This window comes from Onychostruthus taczanowskii, unplaced genomic scaffold (genome assembly GCF_017590055.1).
Source record: "Onychostruthus taczanowskii isolate IOZ18803 unplaced genomic scaffold, ASM1759005v1 scaffold6, whole genome shotgun sequence".
Taxonomy (NCBI): Eukaryota; Metazoa; Chordata; class Aves; order Passeriformes; family Passeridae; genus Onychostruthus; species Onychostruthus taczanowskii.
The window spans coordinates 940,504-960,772 of record NW_024503679.1 but is presented as its reverse complement, the minus strand read 5'-3'; the positions used below and the strand labels follow the sequence as shown (position 1 = coordinate 960,772).

The window sequence follows — 20,269 nt, the reverse complement described above, 5'->3', positions numbered from 1 at the left end:
ATGACTTTTTGTTTCTTCACTGCTAGAAGGATCTAAACCACACTTTTCCAACCTGTGCCTGTACAGTGCTTGGGATTATTGCTAGAGGTGACAAAGAAAAGTGTGTCTTCATACAGCAGTGACCTAGGAGAAAATCCTGAAGGTCCATATATTGAAGAAGGTGTTTTATTCCCTTTCTCTGGAGCTAGAGACCCAAATAGCCAGGCATTTGTATTTCCATTTTCTTCAGGAGAACGCAGTGACCCATTGCACTGTGACAGCCCTTATCAGCAGGCTGGGGGAGCAAACCTGAGAGAGAAATACACCAGGAGCAGGTATCCACTGCTTTGTGGGAAAGCAGAAATGCAGATGAAGTGGTTGTGGCTCTGGAGAGGTGTATAAATAATTTCCATTAATTCTTTCTGCATCTGAATAGAGCATAGAGCCTGGTAATAATCCTTTACTTCCTACAGCCATTTTTGGAGGGATCAGATATGTTCCTGTGTCAAACTTCATCGTGAATTTAGACATAGATTTTGAAAAACATCAGAATTGTTTGCCTGCTTTCAATTTGCTTGCCTTAGGGAGAAAGAAGAAAAAAAGTGATTCGTGTCTCCTCAGTCAGCCTTGTTGCTGTTTCCAAATGACTTTAAGGAGCATAAAATCTCCCTGTGTTTTCCCAATCACACAGAGTTTTCCTCAGCTCACAGGTGCATCCCTGGGGGAAGCAGAGCTGGTTTATGTGCAGGTGCCAACACTGCTCGCTCCTGGGGCTCACAGTGGCTTTTCATTTCTCCATTTTCTCTCCATCCCAGCACTTTTAGGCAACTCCTTGGGTTTCCCCTTCCCTTTGCAGCCCGATTTTCTGCTCAGCCCTCAGTCTGATGTTCAGCATTTCTTCCTTCCCATCCCTGTTCCCAGCAGGCGTTTCCATGGTGTGGGAGTGGAGTATAACATCCTTCTTGTCTCATAAGTGTGAAAAAGCTCTTTCCTTCAGGAACTAAACAAGCAATCCTCCATCCCCTCTGGTGTACTGGCATCTTATCTTAGCCCACAACATTGGTGTATATTTTAACCTTTAATGGTACTTTCTACCTTCCCAATAAGGCATGAACAGATGGTTGGAGACCTGGTGGGGTGTGTCTGGAGTTCTTTTGACTATTCCCTATTTCAGACAGCTGCAGGATTTTCTAATTTGAGGCTGTGTTAATAGGCACAAAATGGTGAAGGATAGTTCAGTTCTGACTGTTAGTGGAATGTTGATGGATACATAGAGTTTGCAGTGTCTGTCCTTAAATCCCTACTTACAAAAGAAGGTGAGAAGTGCCCAGGTGTGTCAGGTTTGGTGTTTTATATCAGATAGTGACACCAGGAGATGCCAGGCAGGAAGGACACACAAGTCCAGCTGCTTTTATAGAATCCCAGACTGGTTTGGGTTGGAAAGGACCTTAAAGCCCATCTGATCCCACCCCTTGCCATGGGCAGGGACACCTTCCACTGGACCAGGGTGCTCCAAGCCCCATCCAGGCTGGTCTTGGACACCCCCAGGGATGGGGCAGAGCATTTCCAGCATCCCCAGGTGCTGTGTTTCTGTCACACCCTGGCACTGGTAATAACCTGCACAGGGAAGTAATTACAGAGTGTCAATGAAATAGGTCGCCCCTGAATGGGCTTCAGATGTGAAGTAGTGGGGTTTCAATCAATTTATGGCTATTTAGGCAGCCTCTTGACTCTTCCCTTCATCCTTTAACTCTAAGAAGGACAAATGGGAAACATAAAGCTATCAGAAATCAATTAATCTGATCTGGCAACACGCTTATTAAAATGCCTTGCTTCCAAAGATCCAGATACTCCACAGCCGAGCAGAATTCAGGAATGTTTGGATCCCTGATCTGTGCATTTCTGTAAGCTTAGCCTGTTTGCATTACTCTTTTGTTTGGATTACTCTTTTGTGTGTTTGGATTCCTTTTTTGTTTGGACTGCGAGCTTTCTATTTGTTTTGGGGTAGTTGAACCTTCTTTAGAAGCTATTTGACCTTAAATTGCTGGTGTGCACATTTAATTCTCAGCTGTAATATAAATCTAGTTGGATATTCTGGAATTTAAAAAAGAAAAACCAAGAAAATGAGAAATGGCTTCGTGAAATGTTTTCCAAATTCAACAGCTGAAGGATGTTGGGTTCAGGAGCTCTAAGTGAAACTGGACTTGATGTGGGTTTTGGGGGAGAGCCTGGTGTGCTCCAGAGGCGATTAAAGCTCAGCCATTCCAAAAGATAATTACACTTGGCACCTGCCTCCCGACGTGATCCAGCCCTTCCCCCTGCAGGGTTTTTCTTCAGCTCTGATGGCAAAGGGCCCCTGGGCTCCCCAGTCTCACCTTGTGCTCTGTGCTGCTGGAGCTGAGCCAGCGTGTGCCGTGCCCCAGAGGCCTGGGGGAGCTGTCCCTGTGCTGTGTCCCCCCAGCTCTGCCCCAGCCCTCGCCTGGCTTTGCCTCTGTGCTCGTGTCACAATATTGACTTGCAAACACGGAGCTTTTGGGCCAGTTGCTATGGTTACCCCTCGGAATGGAGACTCCAGTCCCAGGCAATACATTCCCAGCCTTAATGAAATGCACAGCAGCGTGTTCAACTTGTAAACCCGACGTGAATATCGCTAAGCAACATCCATCCGTGATTTGCCATAATTACTGCTGCGAGCTGCACACCATTGAAATGCTGGAGCACAAGGCTTCCTCCTCCACTGCATCAAATGTTTTTCTGCAGTAGCTTCAGTCTCTCAGACCCGTGATGTTTCATAGTCCCTTCACAGATTCAAAGAACTAAGTTTGACCTCTTTAAATTATTCACACCTTCAGACCCCATCTCTCCAATCTCCTTTTGTGTTTATCTACTGTTTCCTGCTCATTCAGTCCCAGAAATTCATCTTAAAGACCTTTGATTTTTTGCCCTAGATTCCAAATGTGAATCCAACTCATTTCCTCCAAGCTGCTTCTTGTGTATTTGAAAAGATCCAATTCCTCCAACCAGTGTTGGTGTTGAATTAAAATGTGTGTGTGAAGCTGTTTCCTTCAGGATCTGCTCCAGGAGGAGCAGACTGGTTTGAGTTGGAAGGGACCTTAAAACCCATCTTGTTCCAACCCTGTGCCATGGGCAGGGACACCTTCCAGTAGACCACCTTCCAGTAGGTGGAAGTTTTCTTCTTAGAGCTTTTATTTAATACCTATTCTGAACAAAGTATTTTATCCACAAGTTTGAGAAGTGGAATAAAACCAGGCCCTGTTTAGAAGTCCACACTCCAGCCTTCAAGTCAAATCATTAATTGCAATTGCAGTTCTTGAATTACTTGCCTTGTGCAGGCAATTGGGGTGGTTGGGAATATCTCTCCCACATTCTCTGCTGCTCAGTCTGATTCCTTGTGTTCTGTGAATATTTTCCATGTACCGCACCAGAGCTGCCAATCCTAGAGAGGAAGAACTGGTTGATTTATCTGCTCTACGTCCGCAGAGACTACGAGGAGTGTAAGGTAAGAGCTGCCTTCGGAATGTGGGAATTATTTCACTGATACCATGAACAAAACAGTTTTCTTGACAGTTTCCCAACCACCCTCTTTCCTGACTTCTTTTGGAATAAGGGGACCAAGAGAAAACAGGAGTAGAATGACTTCAGTGTTCTCCAGTCCTTGACTACCTTTGGGATCTGAGAGTGCAGCTCTCTGGAGCAGTCTGTGAGCTCAGGATGTCACTGGGAGGGGAAAAGTGGAAAGAACTGCAGGCCTCTGTTGTTCCAAGTGATGGATAGGGTTTTCCAAACTGATAATAACACAGTTCCACAGTGCAGGTTTCTTGATGGTACTACAGAGACACTATGAAAACACTTTAGTTGAGGGGAGCATTACTTCCAAGTGTAAATACAAAACATCCTGGTTACTCTTGAGCAAAATTGTCTCGTTTTACACATGATCCATGACATGCTCTAATTCATCTTGGGCTTGGTGAGCAGTTTGGAACTGGTTGTCTGGAATTATAATGGTAAGTGGACTAAGGAAATGGCAAATTATTATTTAACAGTGTGTTTTTCTGATAAAATGAACACAAGAAGATGATGCACCCATGGGCAGGAGGAGGGGACAAGAGTTGCCATTCTGATTCTGGCATGCGCAGCAAAGATCTAAAAAGACTTTTTGGCTTCTGAAACACCAGGTTGGTCAGGACTTGCCTCTGCTGGAGAGATCTTGGAGGTGCTTAGGAAACAGGCAAGCTGGAGGAATTTCATTTAGCTCTTAATTAACAGAGCCAGGAAGTTGTATCATTAAGTAATTTCCTCTCAGATCTTGGTTTGCATAGATAGAAACACAAGCTGGACTAGCCCTCAAAACAGAAAATTGTTTCCCTTTTTTGTGGGCTGACTGGTGCGATTCTGTGTGCTGATTGTTTGTGTGATGGGATGTGGAATCACAGAGTACAGAAAAGAAAAATATGTGCAGCTCAGGAAACCAGAGAAAATAACAAATGGATGATATAAAGGCAACACTGATGTGTCCATGTCTTCATCAGTCATGGAAGCAAGGAAATAGCAGGGGAAAATTGAGAGAAGACAGCTAATAAATACTCCTCTGCTTGGCAGGCCAGCTTTCCTTTTCCTCAGAGCTCACAAAACAGTGTTTTTGAAGTAAAACTGGAAGATTCCAGGACAGTTTGGATGCTGTTAAAATCCATCAGTTTAGTCTCAGTAAGAAACAAGTGACCTGTTTGTTAATTAATTTTGGTCTTTCCCGCTCAGTGCTTTGAAATGCTCCCTCTCTAACAGAGTTTTAAAATCTCCCATAGTTTTCAATGAACTAAAAGGCCATTAAAAACTGTTTATTTACTGACATCAACTCCCCAAAGTGAAGGCATTAAAGTGATTTTGACCCTTTCAATGCTGCTTGAGCAAGGTGCCAGGCAGACATCCCTGAGAGTCTGCAGCTGCAGCATCCCCTGGGATGACACAGAGACTGCTTGGTCTCCTGCCAGTTGTGTCTAAATTCTGTCATCAGCTCCTTAAATAAACTTTGGGGAAGAAATCTGGGATTTGAGATCATATTCTTTAGCTGAGGGCCTTTTGCTGTGGGACTTTTTAGGGTTTATAGAATTAATCAGATTTCTCTAAAAGATAGCTCTCTATTGCCCTCTTTTGCTCTGAGAATCCAGGTTTATGTAGATGGAACAATCCAGAGTATGGGAATTGAGTACAATGTTTTATAATCTGAGTACAATGAGTACAATGTTTTATAATCTGAGTACAATATTTTATAATCATGTACTTTGTAAAGAGTTACATAGATAAATTAGCAGGTACAGATGAGAGAAGAGCAGCTCAGGCCTGTTCTTCCTTTTCCTTCCTCTTGTTACGAGTGAGGATTGTCAGTAAGAACTTTCCTTCTCAACAGAATATCTTCTCAAGAATAACTTCCTCAGTAATAGTTTTTCTCCCATGTGCTGTATTTGAGGTTCAATTTTCAGGTTCTTCATTTCTATTCATCTCAGAGGCAGGGGATGCTCTCACTGACCACACACATCTGAAATGCCAGATGAGCATCAGGTCACTGCTCACCCAGATATTTATTCTTGCCCCCTGTGTTCTTCCACTTCTGCACAAAAGAGGAATTTCAGAGCAGAAATTATGCTCTTGATTCCTGTCCAGGGTGTTCATCCTCCCAGAGGTGGGACCAGTTGTGACTGTGGAATATATCCAAGCTGCAGCCAGCCCACCCCAAACTGGGAGCTGTGGATGAAGCCAGCAAGAATTTACATTTTCATCAGGTTTTTTTCCCTGTTCACTCCTCATTTGTTCTTTTGGCTTTCATTCACTCAGCTGCAGTTGCTCCAGTTCAATTTATTTCTTCACAAAGGGCCTGGAGTAGATACCCTTATCAGCAGAGGATGCTTTCAGAGATGCCTCCTGGCGTTTTCCCCAGGTAGTACCTAATTATCTTTGGGAATAGGAATGAACAGAGGAATACTAAAAGGGCCACAGTGTTCCTGGCACAGAGCTCCGTTGTGTGCACTCTGTGGTTGTCCCAGTCATGGTCCCGTGCCCTTGTTAGAGATGGGGTTGTGGTTTTTGTGACTGGAACCAAATCTCTGGAATCAGCTTTGTTGAAATGATGTGAGTTTACAATTTTGTCCTTCCAGGCTGTCATCAAAGAGCAGCTCCAGGAGTCCCAAGGGCTCTGTGAATATGCTGTCTATGTTCAAGGTATGTCTGAAAATCTTTTTGTTAAAGCAGGTCATCCCTGATTTGAGATACAGAGAACAATGCAGGGGTTAAGTGAGGGAAACAGAATTGTTATATCAAAAATACATTTTTTTCTCTCTGCTTGCTCCATTTAGTTTTGACATTTAGGATTTTCACATGAAATATGAAAATTAAGTGTCTTGTTTTCTCTGTATTTGTCATCAGTTCTTCTTTGGGTTATGGATTCCTGGCCCTCAGTGTGTTAGTATGAGTTTGCTTCTGTTACAGATGCATGTTTTCTGTTTGTTACCCACCCCAGGTGATCATTGTCTCACTCCTTGCTCTAAGGATGGTATTCCTCTTCCTGCCCTGCCCTCTGACCCTTAAAAAATGTCTCCCAAAATGTGACATTCCAATTCCAAATGCCATGGTGGGGGACAGTGGAGATTTGCTGGCAGGGACATGCTGAAGAGGCTGGGGTGGGGAGAAATCCAGACTGCATCTGTACAAGCAACTGCCCAAGGTTTAAAGCTTAAAGCTTTTATTCTGACCCCTGAATTTCTCCAGGCACACAGAGTCCTGCCCTCAGACACAAAACTGTGGGTGCTGCAGGAGAGGAAAGCACCAGAGGAGTGTTGATGTGATAGATCTGTACTCTCCCTTCTTTCCCTGCTGTCAGAGGCACGTTTTTCCTGCTGAGAATGGATTCATTTCCCTGCTGTATGTTGTTTTACAGCTTTGATATTTCGCTTGGAGGGGAAAATTCAAGAATCTCTTGAACTTTTCCAGACATGTTCCATTCTGAACCCTCGAAGCGCTGACAACCTCAAGCAGGTGGCACGATCCCTGTGAGTGGTGTTTTATTTGTTGTTTCTCTTGGATTTGCCACCCAGGACCTTCCATGCTTTGTTTTTCTCTTAGGCTGCTTAATTCCAGACATGTTTCCTCCTTATCAACACTTGGCTTGGCTTCCAGAAGCGTGGGTTGCTCTTTAAGCAGAATCTCTGTTATCTGCCTGGCTGCTGTTGTGTTTTCTTTGGGCTTCAGGCAGAACGGTGATACTGATTTCAAGGTCCAGAGCTACAGGTGCTCACCTGAGCTGGACAGGCTTGCCCTACAGACCCTTTTCTGTTGCTGAATGTTGTGTTAGGGCATCTGTCTCTTTCTTTGTAGACAAAAGCAGGCTGCAGAGCCTGGGCATTCATTCCTTACATCCCCAGTAGTGTCAGGATGGATGACCTTGGTCCTGAGAGGGAGCAGTGCTGAGATTGTAAACTTCTCCTGCAGACCTCTGGAGCTGCAGCAAATAAGATAATTTCTCACTGGCAAAGGTGATAGAGGCTGCACAGCAGGGTCTGAAAACAGGAAAGACATAAGAATTGCAATCCTTTTGCAGGTTTCTCCTGGGGAAGCATAAGGCAGCCATCGAAGTGTACAATGAAGCAGCAAAACTCGATGAGAAGGACTGGGTGAGTGTTCAGGAAGTTGCAGATCCTTGTAATAGCTGCAAACTTGTCCTAAACCAAGGTGAGCTCACACTGCCTGTGGTCTGAGCCTGGTTTGGATCACAGGAGCCAAATCCCACACCTCGGGGCAAATCCCTGGCTTGGGGCACAGAGAATTGAGCCGTGTGTTGGAACTTTGCCAAGGATCAGTTTTAACATAACCACATCTGTGCTTTAAGGGAAATATGGGGAGAGTTTGGAAACTTCAGTTATTAAAACTTGCTTGAGTAATTGGGAAAGTTTTTGTAATGCAAAACATTGTTGAAAATACATGAGCAGTGATTAAATTAGCTCTTCTGTATAAAAAGACAGAAAGAGAGAAAGAGCATTGAAAAGGGAAGGGTGTGACAGTAGGTGGGGGAGAGGCCATCCCTTGCAGCCTTCTGCAGGTGCCTGTTTTGCCTGCAGAAGTGTTTCTAAAGTAGGCTTGCAATTTGTGAGCTCATTCCTTTGTTTGTCAGTACATCCAAAATTCAGGATACAAAGATAGCTTTGGTGTTATTCAAATTACGCTGTGCCAGACAACTCAGAAACCTTTTGTATCACAAGTCTTTTTTCCACCTGTGTTTGCAGTGCTTGGCATGCTTGTAACCCTATTTACAACCCAGCAGGCAGATGCCAGTGGGTATTTTGATTAGTTATTCCCCATTCCTGGCTCAGCACTGGAAGCAGAATCTGACTGTGCTCTTCCCTCATTCTACAGTCTGCAGCAGCCTGGAGTCACTAATCCAGTTCTGCACAGCTGGAGAGGCTGTGTGGAGGAAAACAGGTTGATGGGGAAGTAAGAGAGTTTCCAAAGGTCAAGGCTGTCTAAGCTGATGAATCAGTGAAATGCTCACCAGAATAAAATAAGAAATTGGGAGAGCCTTGCTTTTCAGGGATATGCTGGGGTGGGAAAAGTGCCTTGTGTGTTAAACTGTGGGTGAGGAGTTAGGGGCAGGGATGCTCCCTACAGTGTCACCAGAGTGTTTAGCATCCCTAAGGGATCTCTCTACCCTGTGCAAAATTGTTTAGGATGCCAGAGGGATATCAGATATTCCAGTGCTCAAGTTGTGTTTTGGAAAATTAAGCACATCTTCCAGTTCTGTTCAGCTGGGTTGGACACTGTGCATATCCTACTGATGTACAGCCAAACTGAGTCACCCATGATGGCAGCAAGTTTTAGAGGGTGACACCATGATGAAGAAACCAGTCTGTGCTCCTTGTTATCTGAAAACAAGATGTCTGATGTCTCAAAAGAGATTTGTCATTTCTGTGGTTTTTGTCTCAGTGGACTGTAATGTTTTGTGTACAACCCCACTTAAGCTCTGTAGGTGCCTGAAGTAACTGGAATTTATAGATTTACTTGCTCTAAAAAGCAAGAAGGGTGTGGGCAGTCAGGGCTCTCCTTCTCTGGGTCAATGTTGTCAGATTTTATTTCATACCTTGTGCTTTTTTTCATGCAGGAGATCAGCCACAACCTGGGTGTGTGCTACATGTACCTGAAACACTTCAACAAGGTAATGTCAGTGGGAAGCAAGGAAGCATCCCAGGAATTTCACTGTCTTTGATAGCTTGAAATGGATCATTTGCAGCAAGAGGTATCAAGAAAGTTTTTTGCTTCAGTGTTTTGTTTCTGGGAGCAAAGGTTTGTGAGCTGTCTCTGTTTCCATTTGTGTGTTGAATTACTTTGAGTCAGCTGCAAGTCATTGAGGTTGTGTAATGGGAGATCAGCCTGTGGCACGGCCAGAGGCTTTTTCTGAAATCTAAGATTTTTCAGAGAACATTTCTGGTTTTAAAGGGAATGTTTGAGAAACCTCAAACCAGACAGAAAATGGGCTATGCTCCAATAAGAGCTGCTTCTGTGTCTGAGCCCTTTAAAGGCAGACCCAGGAACATTGCTGGCTTTGTAGGAGCAGCAATCCAGGTCCATCCTCTTGAAGCAAGAGAAGGGTGATGGTAAAACCCCAAACCATTTCCCCAGCTCAGACTGCTGCACTCATGCAAAGAGTTCCTGAAGGAAACCTCAGCTCCTCGGATCTGGCAGGACTCAGAGGGAAAGAGTTATGGGGTTGTTTGCTGGAGGTGCAGCAGGTCCTTTTTTCCTCTGTGGGAAGGTTTTGTTCCTGTGTCTTTTGAATTACACCTGGAGTTAGTAAAGGAGTTTTGGAGTTTGAAATGCAGTTTTATTCCCAGGTCTAAGTGTGCCATTCCCAGTTCCTCACTTAACCATGAGCTGTCTCTGATCCAGCTACACTAAGGGAAAAACCAACATTTAGACCCTTTTTGTTCCCAATATGGCCCAGGTCCTCCCTGCTGCTCTTGCTGGTGGGGTGCTATGGCCCTTGAAGCAAACCCCAGCTGTGCTCCCTGTTCAAGGCATCCCTGTGAAAAAACAGCCTCTGGAGTGTGGGTTCACACCTGGGATTTGTTGTCTGTACCAACACCTTCCAAACTGGGACCTGCTCACACCTCCACTGAGATTTTCACTTCCTGACTGCTGGAATAAGCATTTTAAGGAAGAATAAGCTGCAAAGTATCAGTTTACCCAACAAATCCAGGGCATCCCTCAAGCCAAACAAACTCAAATCCATGAGCAGGCCCATGCTCATCCCCTCCTTGGGAGGCCATTGCCTCTTGCTTGGCTGGAAGGTGTTGCCTCTTACTGCCCCTAAAAGCATGTGGCTGCTAGTGCAGAGCTTGTTCCAAGGATTAGCTGGGTTGGGGTTTGTGTTCTCCAGGTGCAGAGGATGATTGTTGGCTGTCCTCCTTCCCTGGCTGTTGGGGATTGCTCATGGACTATTGCTGTGCTGAGGGCTCTGTAATAATTTACTATTTTTTATTCTCTGTGGTTGTGTTTTTAGGCAAGGGACCAGCTCAACAATGCCCTGGAGCTCAACAGACACGACCTGACCTACATGATGCTGGGCAAAATTCACCTCTTGGAGGGGGAGGTGGATAAAGCCATTGAAGTATATAAGAAAGCTGTAGAGTAAGAAATATCCCTTTTTTCCATCTGCCCATTCCCATCCTATGCCAGGAGAAAATTGATTGGTGTCCCAGATCTGAATTGAGGCCATGATTAAAAAGCTAATGGTAATTACAGGGGCTCTGAGCAAAGCTGGCACTTCCAAGCACTTCAGCTGTCTCAGCTCCTGCTGACAGTGTGGCAGGGAAGAAGAGAGCTGTTGGAAGGGCTGCCAGAAAAAAAATGGAATAACAAATGGACAGAGATGCCTGGGAGCAAAGTGATCCAAAACTGACTTCATCCATCCCAAAGGTTTATCTCCCAAAACAATGTAACCCTGACTGTCCATCCAAAATCCCTGCCTGGGTGTCACTTGCAGCTTTCCCTCAGAGCAGTTTGTGGCTGAGGAAATGTGCTGGTGCACAGGGAGATTCTCCCATCCCATCACTGCTCCTCAGTGCCCACCTATCCTTGTTTTAGGGCATTTCCAAGCCTTGCTAGTGCTTTCAAATGTGGCTTTGCCATGGAGGCCAGCACTAGAAAGAAAATCAGGAGTGTGCTGGGAGCCACAGGGGTATTGTTGCAGTGTTTGGTTACATGTCTGCCTTCGCTGCTGCCTCAGGGTGGGTGGGGTTGGGCAGGCATTTGGACTAATCTAGAATGTTTATTACGTAAATAATCCTTGCTAAGCATCTTACCAGGTTTATATTCTTATCCTGGTGCTCCCCTGCCCTCCTTTCTTCTTCATTCCTGTTTATTCCTGGGGTTTTTTTGTTCTCATCTGCCTATGACATTTTTCTTGCTGTTTCCAGCTCCAGGATAGTCTGTTATTCCTTGTTTATATTCCACCAGGCACAGGTGGTTTTGTTGTGGTTGAAGTTTAGAGGTGCCAGTGTGAGTGCAGATCAGATTTTTTTTAAGTCTTGGTAGCAGGGACTTAAAAACTGACTCCTGTTGAGGTGAATGAGACCACAAATTGTGTCTCTCTCTGCTTTGTCCTTTTTCGTTGTGGTTTCCATCCTATTTATTTGTAAACTTTTTATAAGATGAATTAAAATTCTGATGAGGAGTGTGTAGGATCCATCAGGAATGCTGAGGATTGCCTGTCCTACATGGCCCAAGAGGCTTAGGATGGATGGATTTACAGGGTGGTTTATGAGAGACAATGGAAAATCTCATTTTGTATTTCCAGGTCACTGATTCAGACTCACTTTGAAGCTTAACAAAACCACATTATCTTATTATGTGTCCAGATGTATTTCACAGAGCCTTGTGCCTTCCCAGCAATACCAGAAGATATTTGTGTAGATGAGGTGTGATGCTATTCAAAGGAAGTGCCCATGATGGCAGTTTTAATATTTGGTTTTAATAATACCTATTTAATTTCCTGGATTGATACACCAGTAATATAGCATCAGAATTCCATGTTCTATTTTCACCCTGTTCTAGAAGGGCTGAAAAGCAAACCCAGCCCTTTGGCTTTTGTGTTCCAGGTTTTCTCCAGAAAACACAGACCTCCTCACAGCTCTGGGCCTACTGTACCTGCAGGTACTAAATGCTATTACTGTTACAAAAACTTAATTATTGTCAATATAACCATGTTGGATTTTTTATAGAGTTAATTTCTACCCACCTTCCCATTGCTTGCACACACTTCTCTACCGACTGCATTTAACAGGACAGAACTTGCTTTTCTGTATCTTGTCTTTGCTGCTAAAAGCAAGCTGATTCCCTGGACCAGAGCCAGAGCAGGAATTCTGTTTGGCAACAGCCCTAACTCTGTTATAAATCCTCCAAGTATAACAAAACATGACTAGTCATTACCTTGCTTCTGCAGCAGGAGTCTTGCAAGTTATCCTGAAAAAGCAGCCATGAAATTGTGAGTGTTAATGCACCATAAAGGAGAATCAGAATCAATTTAAATAACAAAGGTGTGCTTATCCTTGTGTCTGTGAAATGGATGGGAAGGGCTGGATTATTCCAGAAGCTGACTTCCCAAAGAGTGAGCAAGCAAAGAAGAATAGGCAGTAGTGCCTGAAAGGGGGAGGAGGCCCCTGAGCTGCTCTGAGGCTGGAGCCCCTCTGCTCTGGAGCCAGGCTGGGAGAGCTGGGGGTGCTCACCTGGAGAGTAGCAGGATCCAAGGAGAGCTCAGAGCCCCTGCCAGGGGCTCCAGGAGAACTGGAGAGGGACTGGGGACAAGGGATGGAGGGACAGGACACAGGGAATGGCTTCCCACTGCCAGAGGGCAGGGATGGATGGGATATTGGGAAGGAATTCCTGGCTGGGAGGGGGGGGAGGCCCTGGCACAGGGGGCCCAGAGCAGCTGTGGCCGGCCCTGGATCCCTGGCAGTGTCCAAGGCCAGGCTGGACCCTGGGGCTTGGAGTAGCCTGGGACAGTGTAAGGTGTCCCTGCCCATGGCATGAAATGAGATGAGCTTTAGGTGAATTCAATTGAAACCACAAAATCACAGGATGGCTTGGAAGGGACCTTAGAGCTTAAATTGGTGCAGTCTGTAGGATTTCATATATGGCCACAGTGATGCCCACTAACACCTTCAGTGCGTGAGAAGACAAGGGAAGGGAAGTGCCCTGAACAGGAGAGCCCTGGGGAGTGAGGAATTTGTGGTGAGGGACTTGGGGATGTGCAGAGTAGCAGTTTGTAGCCTGCTTTCTGGGTTAGAGAAAGGAGCAGAGACCTGTGAACCCAGAGATCATTTGTGGTTGGGTCAGAACAGTGACCCCAGCCAAGTCAAATTCTTAAGAATCTGTTCTGTGAATTATCAAAGAGGAACATGTGTGTGTAAATGTAATTCCTGGTGCAGTCAGAAAAGTGAGTTTTACAGTGTTCACACTTTTCTGACTGAACCAGAAATTCTGGTGCCCACAAAGCCTGTATTTTCCTTCTTAACTCCCCTTATTGCTGAATTTCTGATGCTTATGTACTTCTTTTGCCAGACTGGGGAGTACCAGAAGGCTTTTGAACACCTTGGAAATGTGCTTACCTACGATCCAGGCAACTACAAGGTAGGGTGAGGAGTGGAAGTGACCCAGCTGAACCATGAGGGGACACCTCCTAAAGCTAATCTCACTGTCAGAGCTCTGCCATCTGCATCTGGGGCCTGGAGAGGCTGGAAAGGATCCTGCCCACTGACCTTTTTGTGAAATATATTTCTGGGATGTTTCCCTGGGTGGGCAGTTGGGTGTTTGTGGAGGTAGGGAAAGGGAAGGAGGCAGAATGTGGGATGTTAAATTGATCCCTCTGGTTTTTAATCTGAAGTTACACCAAAGCCAGATGGAATTTACTTTGGAAGGAAGGTCTTCTGGATTTTAAAAATCCCAAAAGAGCTGTGCCAGGTCCCTTGTGGTCCAAGTGATACTGCATTTTATTATTCTTCCATCTGCTGATAGCCTGTGCTTCCAGCTGCTGTGTGCATTTCCTTGGCTCTGGCCTGGAAGGCTGAGCTTGGTGTCTGGGTTCCATTCCTCATTGTGGAACTGCTTCCCTTTTTAGGGCTGTTACTTAATTTCTCTCCTTTTTTTCCCTGTTAGCGATGCAGAGCATTGAAATGTGTGGTTGACAAACATGAATTGTTGTGAAAACACCTTTACACTTACGAATTTTACTTGTCACTGTGAAATCTTAAAAAGGACTTAACTAGTGTGGTTTAAATATAGTGTGATGTACTCACTTCCTTTTTTTTTCCCCATGCATATTGCCATTAATTTGCAGTATCAGCCAGTCAGCATGAACTAGGAGAGCTATGCTGCATGTCTTGCTTGAGTACATTTTACTCCCCATTTAACTTGCACCAGAACTACTTCTTGTGCTTGGTAAAATAATCTATTAGTGCACAGATCTTTTCAGAGGCTCAGACTCTAAGAAATACTTCTGTCAGCCCAAAAAATACCCTAAACATTTGCAATGTTGTGTTGCAGTACTTATGGAATTATAGGCTCACAGAATGGTTTGATTTGAAAGGAACCTTAAAGTCCATCCTGTTCCACCCCCTGCCATGGGCAGGGACACCTTCCCACTGTCCCAGGGTGCTCCAAGCCCCATCAGCACAGCCTGGACACTTCAGGAATGGGGCAGCCACAGCTTCTCTGGGCAAACTCATTTCTGAGACAGTTATAATTAAAACAGTGCAGGGAGAAGCAGACTCAGGTTTGTTCCTCACCCTGTGTTCTGCTCTGTGGTGGGGGATTCCAGAATCCCCATCTGCTCCCACTGTTGGTCTTGGCAGTCCTTAGAAGTGAAATGGTTGTTCCTGGGATGGTTTTAGTTTAATCATTTTGTCCTCTCGTGTTCTTGCTGTGTCTGAGCAGATGGGGCTGTGGTGGGTCACTGTTGTCTTGTCCCCAGGCCACCCTGGCTGCTGGCAGCATGATGCAGGCCCACGGCGATTTCGATGTCGCCCTCTCCAAGTACAAGGTGGTGGCCAGCAGTGTTCCTGAGAGCCCTCCACTCTGGAACAACATTGGCATGTGCTTCTTTGGGAAGAAGAAATACGTAGCAGTAAGTATCCAGTTTCCATTTATTCTGCCATCTGCATTCAGTTTCATGCAAGCACAAGATTCCTGTCATGTGGAGGCTGTTCTAGCACATTTATCCCTTTTTTCCCAAGGCTGTCAGCTGCCTAAAGAGGGCAAACTACCTGGCTCCCTTTGACTGGAAGATCCTGTACAACCTGGGCTTGGTGCACCTCACAATGCAGCAGTATGCCTCAGCCTTCCACTTCCTCAGTGCTGCCATCAACTTCCAGCCCAAGATGGCAGAGCTCTACATGCTCCTGGCAGGTATGGCATGCTCCCTGTGCATCCCTCTTGGGAACACCACAGCACAGACAGCAGGTGTGGGGTGAAGTAGAGAAACATGCCATAAAGGCTTTCTCTCTGGGGAAATAGAAGGGAAAACTGCAGTCAGATCCACATTAAACATTGGAAAAGACTTGACACATGTGAGACTGGGTTTGGGTTGCCTAAGGAGTGGATGTGGGTTTCCAGCACTGGATATTTTTGGGATGAAATGAGATAAACATGTCAGAACTCACATTGTAGGGTTAGATGGGATATTGGGAAGAAATCCTTCCCTGGCACAGGTTGCCCAGAGCAGCTGTGGCTGCCCCTGAATCCCTGGAAGTGTCCAAGGCCAGGCTGGGCAGGACTTGAAACAATCTGAGATAGGGGAAGGTGTCCCTGTCCATAGCAGGGTTGAGACTAGATGGGCTTTAAGGACACTTCCAACCCAGGCCATTCCATTCAGTAGGATTAATCCTGGCAGCAGTCCAGAACCCTGCTGACACCTATTTTATGACATTCAGAATTGTCCTAAAAATCAGCTGCTTGTGAAACATCTCCTCCTGTGTGCTTTGGTGCAGTTGCTCTGACCAACCTTGAAGACATCGAGAACGCCAAATGTTCCTATGAGCAAGCTGTGGCCTTGGACAAGTAAGTCTTTGTCAGAGCTGTCTGTGTTTGGGCTTGCTTTGCCTCCCTGCACCTCATTCCCTTTGCCTCTCACTGTACCTCGACCCTACATGGTTTGTAGTAGGGAAATACTTTTATTCTCGTAGCTGTGCAAGTGACAGTGTTAAATTTTTGTTGTTTTTTTTTTTTAATTCAAGTCAGCTCTGAAAAATGAGAGAGGATTTTATTTCAGAGCAACCCAGAGCTGTTTTTTGTTTTGCTGTTTGGTTAGTGAGTCAGTGGTGATGACTTTGGATGCCAGTCCTCTTTTGGTGAATATTTATATACAGTGGAGCAGATTGAATAGAAGAAAACATGTTTTTTAACTGAAAGTTTGAGCACAGTGCAGAGCAGTGAGATGTCTGGGGTAAAGCCTGTTCTAAATTGGGCAGAGGGAAGATTTTAGCTGGGAGAATGTGCAAGAAGTTTGTATAAGGCAAGTAAAAGGGCAGCTCCTTCATTAAGAACATCTGTGTTTGCAGTCTAAGTCTTAAAATCAGAGCACTTGGTTTCAGAAATGTTAAGCTGAACCTCAGAGTATGTCATCATTTCAGGCACAAAATCAAAATTACCTCATATTTATTAATAGTTTTGTTTCTGTCCCCAGTTTACTGTGAATATTTGCACACTTAGACCTACCAGCACTCCTGAGCCCAGAGTCTGTCTGCAGGTGACAGAGCAGTGCCAAAAGCACTTCTATCTGCAGGGATCACACAGCGTGGTGGTAGATGGGACACCAGGATAAATTCTATAAATTCTGGGGATGGCAAGTAAAAGGGCAGCTCCTTCATTAAGAACATCTGTGTTTGCAGTCTAAGTCTTAAAATCAGAGCACTTGGTTTCAGAAATGTTAAGCTGAACCTCAGAGTATGTCATCATTTCAGGCACAAAATCAAAATTACCTCATATTTATTAATAGTTTTGTTTCTGTCCCCAGTTTACTGTGAATATTTGCACACTTAGACCTACCAGCACTCCTGAGCCCAGAGTCTGTCTGCAGGTGACAGAGCAGTGCCAAAAGCACTTCTATCTGCAGGGGTCACACAACGTGGTGGTAGATGGGACACAAGGATAAATTCTGGGCATAAATTCTTCTCTGTAGGGTGGGGAGGCCCTGGCACAGGTTGCCCAGAGCAGCTGTGGCTGTCCCATGCCTGTAAGTGTCCAAGGCCAGGTTGGATGGGGCTTGGAGCACCCTGGGCTAGTGGAAGGTGTCTCTGCCCATGGCAGGGGGTGGGACTGGATGGGCTTTAACGCCTTTTCCCACCCAAACCATCCCATGAATCTATTCCTTATCAGCTTTCCATGCCTAGCAAGGTAGGACAGGACCTTAAAGGCAGCTCAGACTCCTTAGTCTGGATGTTTGCTTTGCTCAAAGAGAAGGAGCAGTAAATGGGCTCTACAACTTTGCCCAAGTATTTGGCACTTGGGCAGTGCTCCAGCTCTATGGTCTGCCCAGGAAAATAAACCCTAATCAAAGCAAGAATGAATTCCCACTGCCAGGGCCTGCTGGGGGGAACATCCAGACTGTGAGGCTGAATCTGTGTCCCCATAAGTTTCCTTTGCTGGTGTGTTCTGGCTGTTTGGGATGAACGTGGTTGGTTTCCATCACCAGGAATGTTTTTGTAGTGGCCTGGGTGCCATGCTGGGGTTGGAATGGAAATAACTTGGAAAACTCTTTAGAAAAATGTGTTCCAATCCTGATTCTGGCTTGTGAGTGTCCTTTCTGTGGGTATTCAGCTATTGATTTTTCTCTGACTGTCATATTGCTTCTCAGCTCTTGAAGGCAGTGAAATAGCTCCATCAGGTTCAATTAATTTTAAAACTGGCTGTTCCCAGGACTGTCTGATCTCCTCAGTGTTTTGGCAAAGACTGGGAGGAGGGCTTCTTCTGTGGTGGGCTCAGCATTCCAGTTTCCTAGTTAAAGGAGAAGCCATGGTTATAAATGCAGTGGGTTTTCTTCTAAGAGTTGCCTTCCTTGCACTGGGATGGAGAGTCACCAGGGCCTGCAGGTGACACTTCATTTATTGTCCAGTGCAAACAGGATCCTTCCCTTCTGCATTGCTCCAGGGGATGTTCCCTCTGCCTTGGCCATGGATGGTTCCAGTTATCCCAGCCATACTCCAGGAGAGGGCACCAGTCCCTCACTCACATTTCTTGTCAACCCACGGAGCATCGGAGCATCCCTGCCTGGCCTGGCTGCAGGGATGCTCCTGTGGGGTGCACACAGGGAGCTGTGAGCAGGCAGAGCTGCTCCACCCACTCTGGCTCTCCTGGAGAGGGTTAATGTATCCCAGTGAAGGAGATGGATGGTTTGGGAAATGAGAGTGTATGAGCAGTTCTAAATCTTCATTCAGGAAGGGAGGCAGGAGCGTGCAGGTGCCTGTGTTCACCTGTAGCAGTACCTGCTGTTGTGTGTGGTTTTGCTGGGGTAGGAGAGAGGGGAGGTGAGGAAATGAATTGTAAACAGCACATTCTGTCTTGTGTCAGGTTATAAAATAGAACCCAAGAGCAGGGCTCTGTTGCACTGCCTGTCCCATGACGAGCTGCTCTCCTGCAGACTGGGAGTGCTGGGAGAGTCTGAGGTAAATCAGAGAAAGATCATGTGTCTCAGTATGACAAAAACCCCATCACTGTGAGGCTGGGGACCAGAGAGTCCCAGGATTGCCCCCAGGTGCACAGAACTGGCTGCTGCAGGGAGGGAGGGAGGCAGTGGGGGTGTTTCTGTTGGCACCCCCACCCAGGGCCTTTGCAGAGCCCAGCACTGGGTCTGTCATCAGGCAAGAGGGTTCAGCCGTGCTCCCAAAGGACTTTGGCTGTAGCCTCTCTGTTGGTGCCAGGCAATGAGGTGTGTCCAGCTTTGCTTGGGCACACCTTAGCATTACTGCAGCCAGGATAAGTGCTCCCTCAGGAAATGTGATGCATCCCATGTGTCTGCTGCAGGTGCAACCCCCTCATCAACCTGAACTATGCTGTCCTGCTCTACAACCAGGGCGACAAGCAGGGGGCCCTGAGCCAGTACCAGGAGATGGAGAGGAAGGTCACCATGGCCAGGGAGAGCAGCACGCCCGACTTCGACCCTGAGGTTTGTGCCTGGGCTCAGGAGCCACCCGAGGGCAGGCAGCAAATGAGGAGGAGGTTTCACTTTGAGTCCAGTTATTAGGAAGAAATTCTGCTGATGAGATTTTCCAAGCAGAGCAAGTGCCTGCTGAGAGCTGCTCACTTCCTTTCTGCTCTTTGAAGCCCAGTTCTTCAATCAATACACAGCAAGACAAGATTCCCTCTTAATGAAGGGACTGAATTAGTGGAGATGTTTCCCCCAAGTACCAAACTGTAGCCAGCTCTCCACAGATCTTTTCTTGTAGTTTTTTTTTTTTTATGGTGTTGTTGACTTTATTGTTATCTGAAGTGTCCCTGCTTACGGTGCTCTTCTCTTTTTGCTTCCCGAGAAGATGGTGGAGATGGCCCAGAAGATGGGGGCTGCCCTGCAGGTCGGGGAGAGCCTGGTCTGGACCAAGCCTTCTAAAGAGTCCAAATCCAAGCAGAAAGCTGGTGTGTCAGGGAAATCCAGCTCTCAGCAGCCTTTGGGCTCCAACCAGGCCCTGGGTCAAGCCATGTCCTCTGCTGCAGCATATGGGAAAACCATGCAGCTCCCCCCAGGTACATCTCCTCTGATGTTCCTTCAAGTATAGATGTGGGAGAGAAGAAAATAAATCTCTCTTCCCTTTGGAAGAGTTACAGCACCTGTTTGGGAAGGGACTGACTCGCTCACACAGCAGTGAGGGCAATATTTGGTGATAACTTTCTCAGATTTCTGAGCTCAGGAAGATGCTCTGTGTAGTGTCACTCTCCTGCTTTTGCAGGGATGTGGGATGCTGGGAAAGTTTCCCTTCCTGTCTGAGCCTCAACAGGGAAAATTCCATGAGATAGCATGAGGTTGTGATCTTGCTCTGGAAAGGAAGCAGTTTCAGCAATCAGACCTCTTGCCTTTCTTTGCAAGAGCCCAGGAGCTGCCTTGCACAGAGGCTGCTGCAGAGAAGGGAAAAGATGGACAATTTTCCAAAGTACTTCCATCATTTCTCTGACAGTGATCCTGCAGCTGGATTGCTCCAAAGCTGCCCATCCTTGCAGGTGTTGCTGGATTTAGTGGGACTGAGGG

The 20,269-nt window shown here is 46.0% G+C and overlaps 1 protein-coding gene across 3 annotated transcripts in view; it reads left to right on the top strand.

The window, feature by feature from the left end:
- BBS4 (Bardet-Biedl syndrome 4) overlaps nucleotides 1-20,269 on the top strand; it is a 35,279-nt gene that overhangs the window by 12,520 nt on the left and 2,490 nt on the right. The window contains exons 3-15 of one of the 3 annotated variants that reach the window (XM_041418509.1): nucleotides 3,419-3,499; nucleotides 6,150-6,213; nucleotides 6,929-7,040; nucleotides 7,589-7,661; nucleotides 9,143-9,196; nucleotides 10,541-10,668; nucleotides 12,138-12,192; nucleotides 13,600-13,668; nucleotides 15,008-15,160; nucleotides 15,270-15,441; nucleotides 16,023-16,092; nucleotides 19,054-19,195; nucleotides 19,563-19,770. In XM_041418509.1, the coding sequence (XP_041274443.1) occupies nucleotides 3,419-3,499; nucleotides 6,150-6,213; nucleotides 6,929-7,040; nucleotides 7,589-7,661; nucleotides 9,143-9,196; nucleotides 10,541-10,668; nucleotides 12,138-12,192; nucleotides 13,600-13,668; nucleotides 15,008-15,160; nucleotides 15,270-15,441; nucleotides 16,023-16,092; nucleotides 19,054-19,195; nucleotides 19,563-19,770 (1,381 nt within the window). Of the gene's footprint in view, nucleotides 1-3,418; nucleotides 3,500-6,149; nucleotides 6,214-6,928; nucleotides 7,041-7,588; nucleotides 7,662-9,142; nucleotides 9,197-10,540; nucleotides 10,669-12,137; nucleotides 12,193-13,599; nucleotides 13,669-15,007; nucleotides 15,161-15,269; nucleotides 15,442-16,022; nucleotides 16,093-19,053; nucleotides 19,196-19,562; nucleotides 19,771-20,269 lie in introns of those variants that run through there. The other 2 variants (XM_041418510.1, XM_041418511.1) reach the window with 2 other exon arrangements.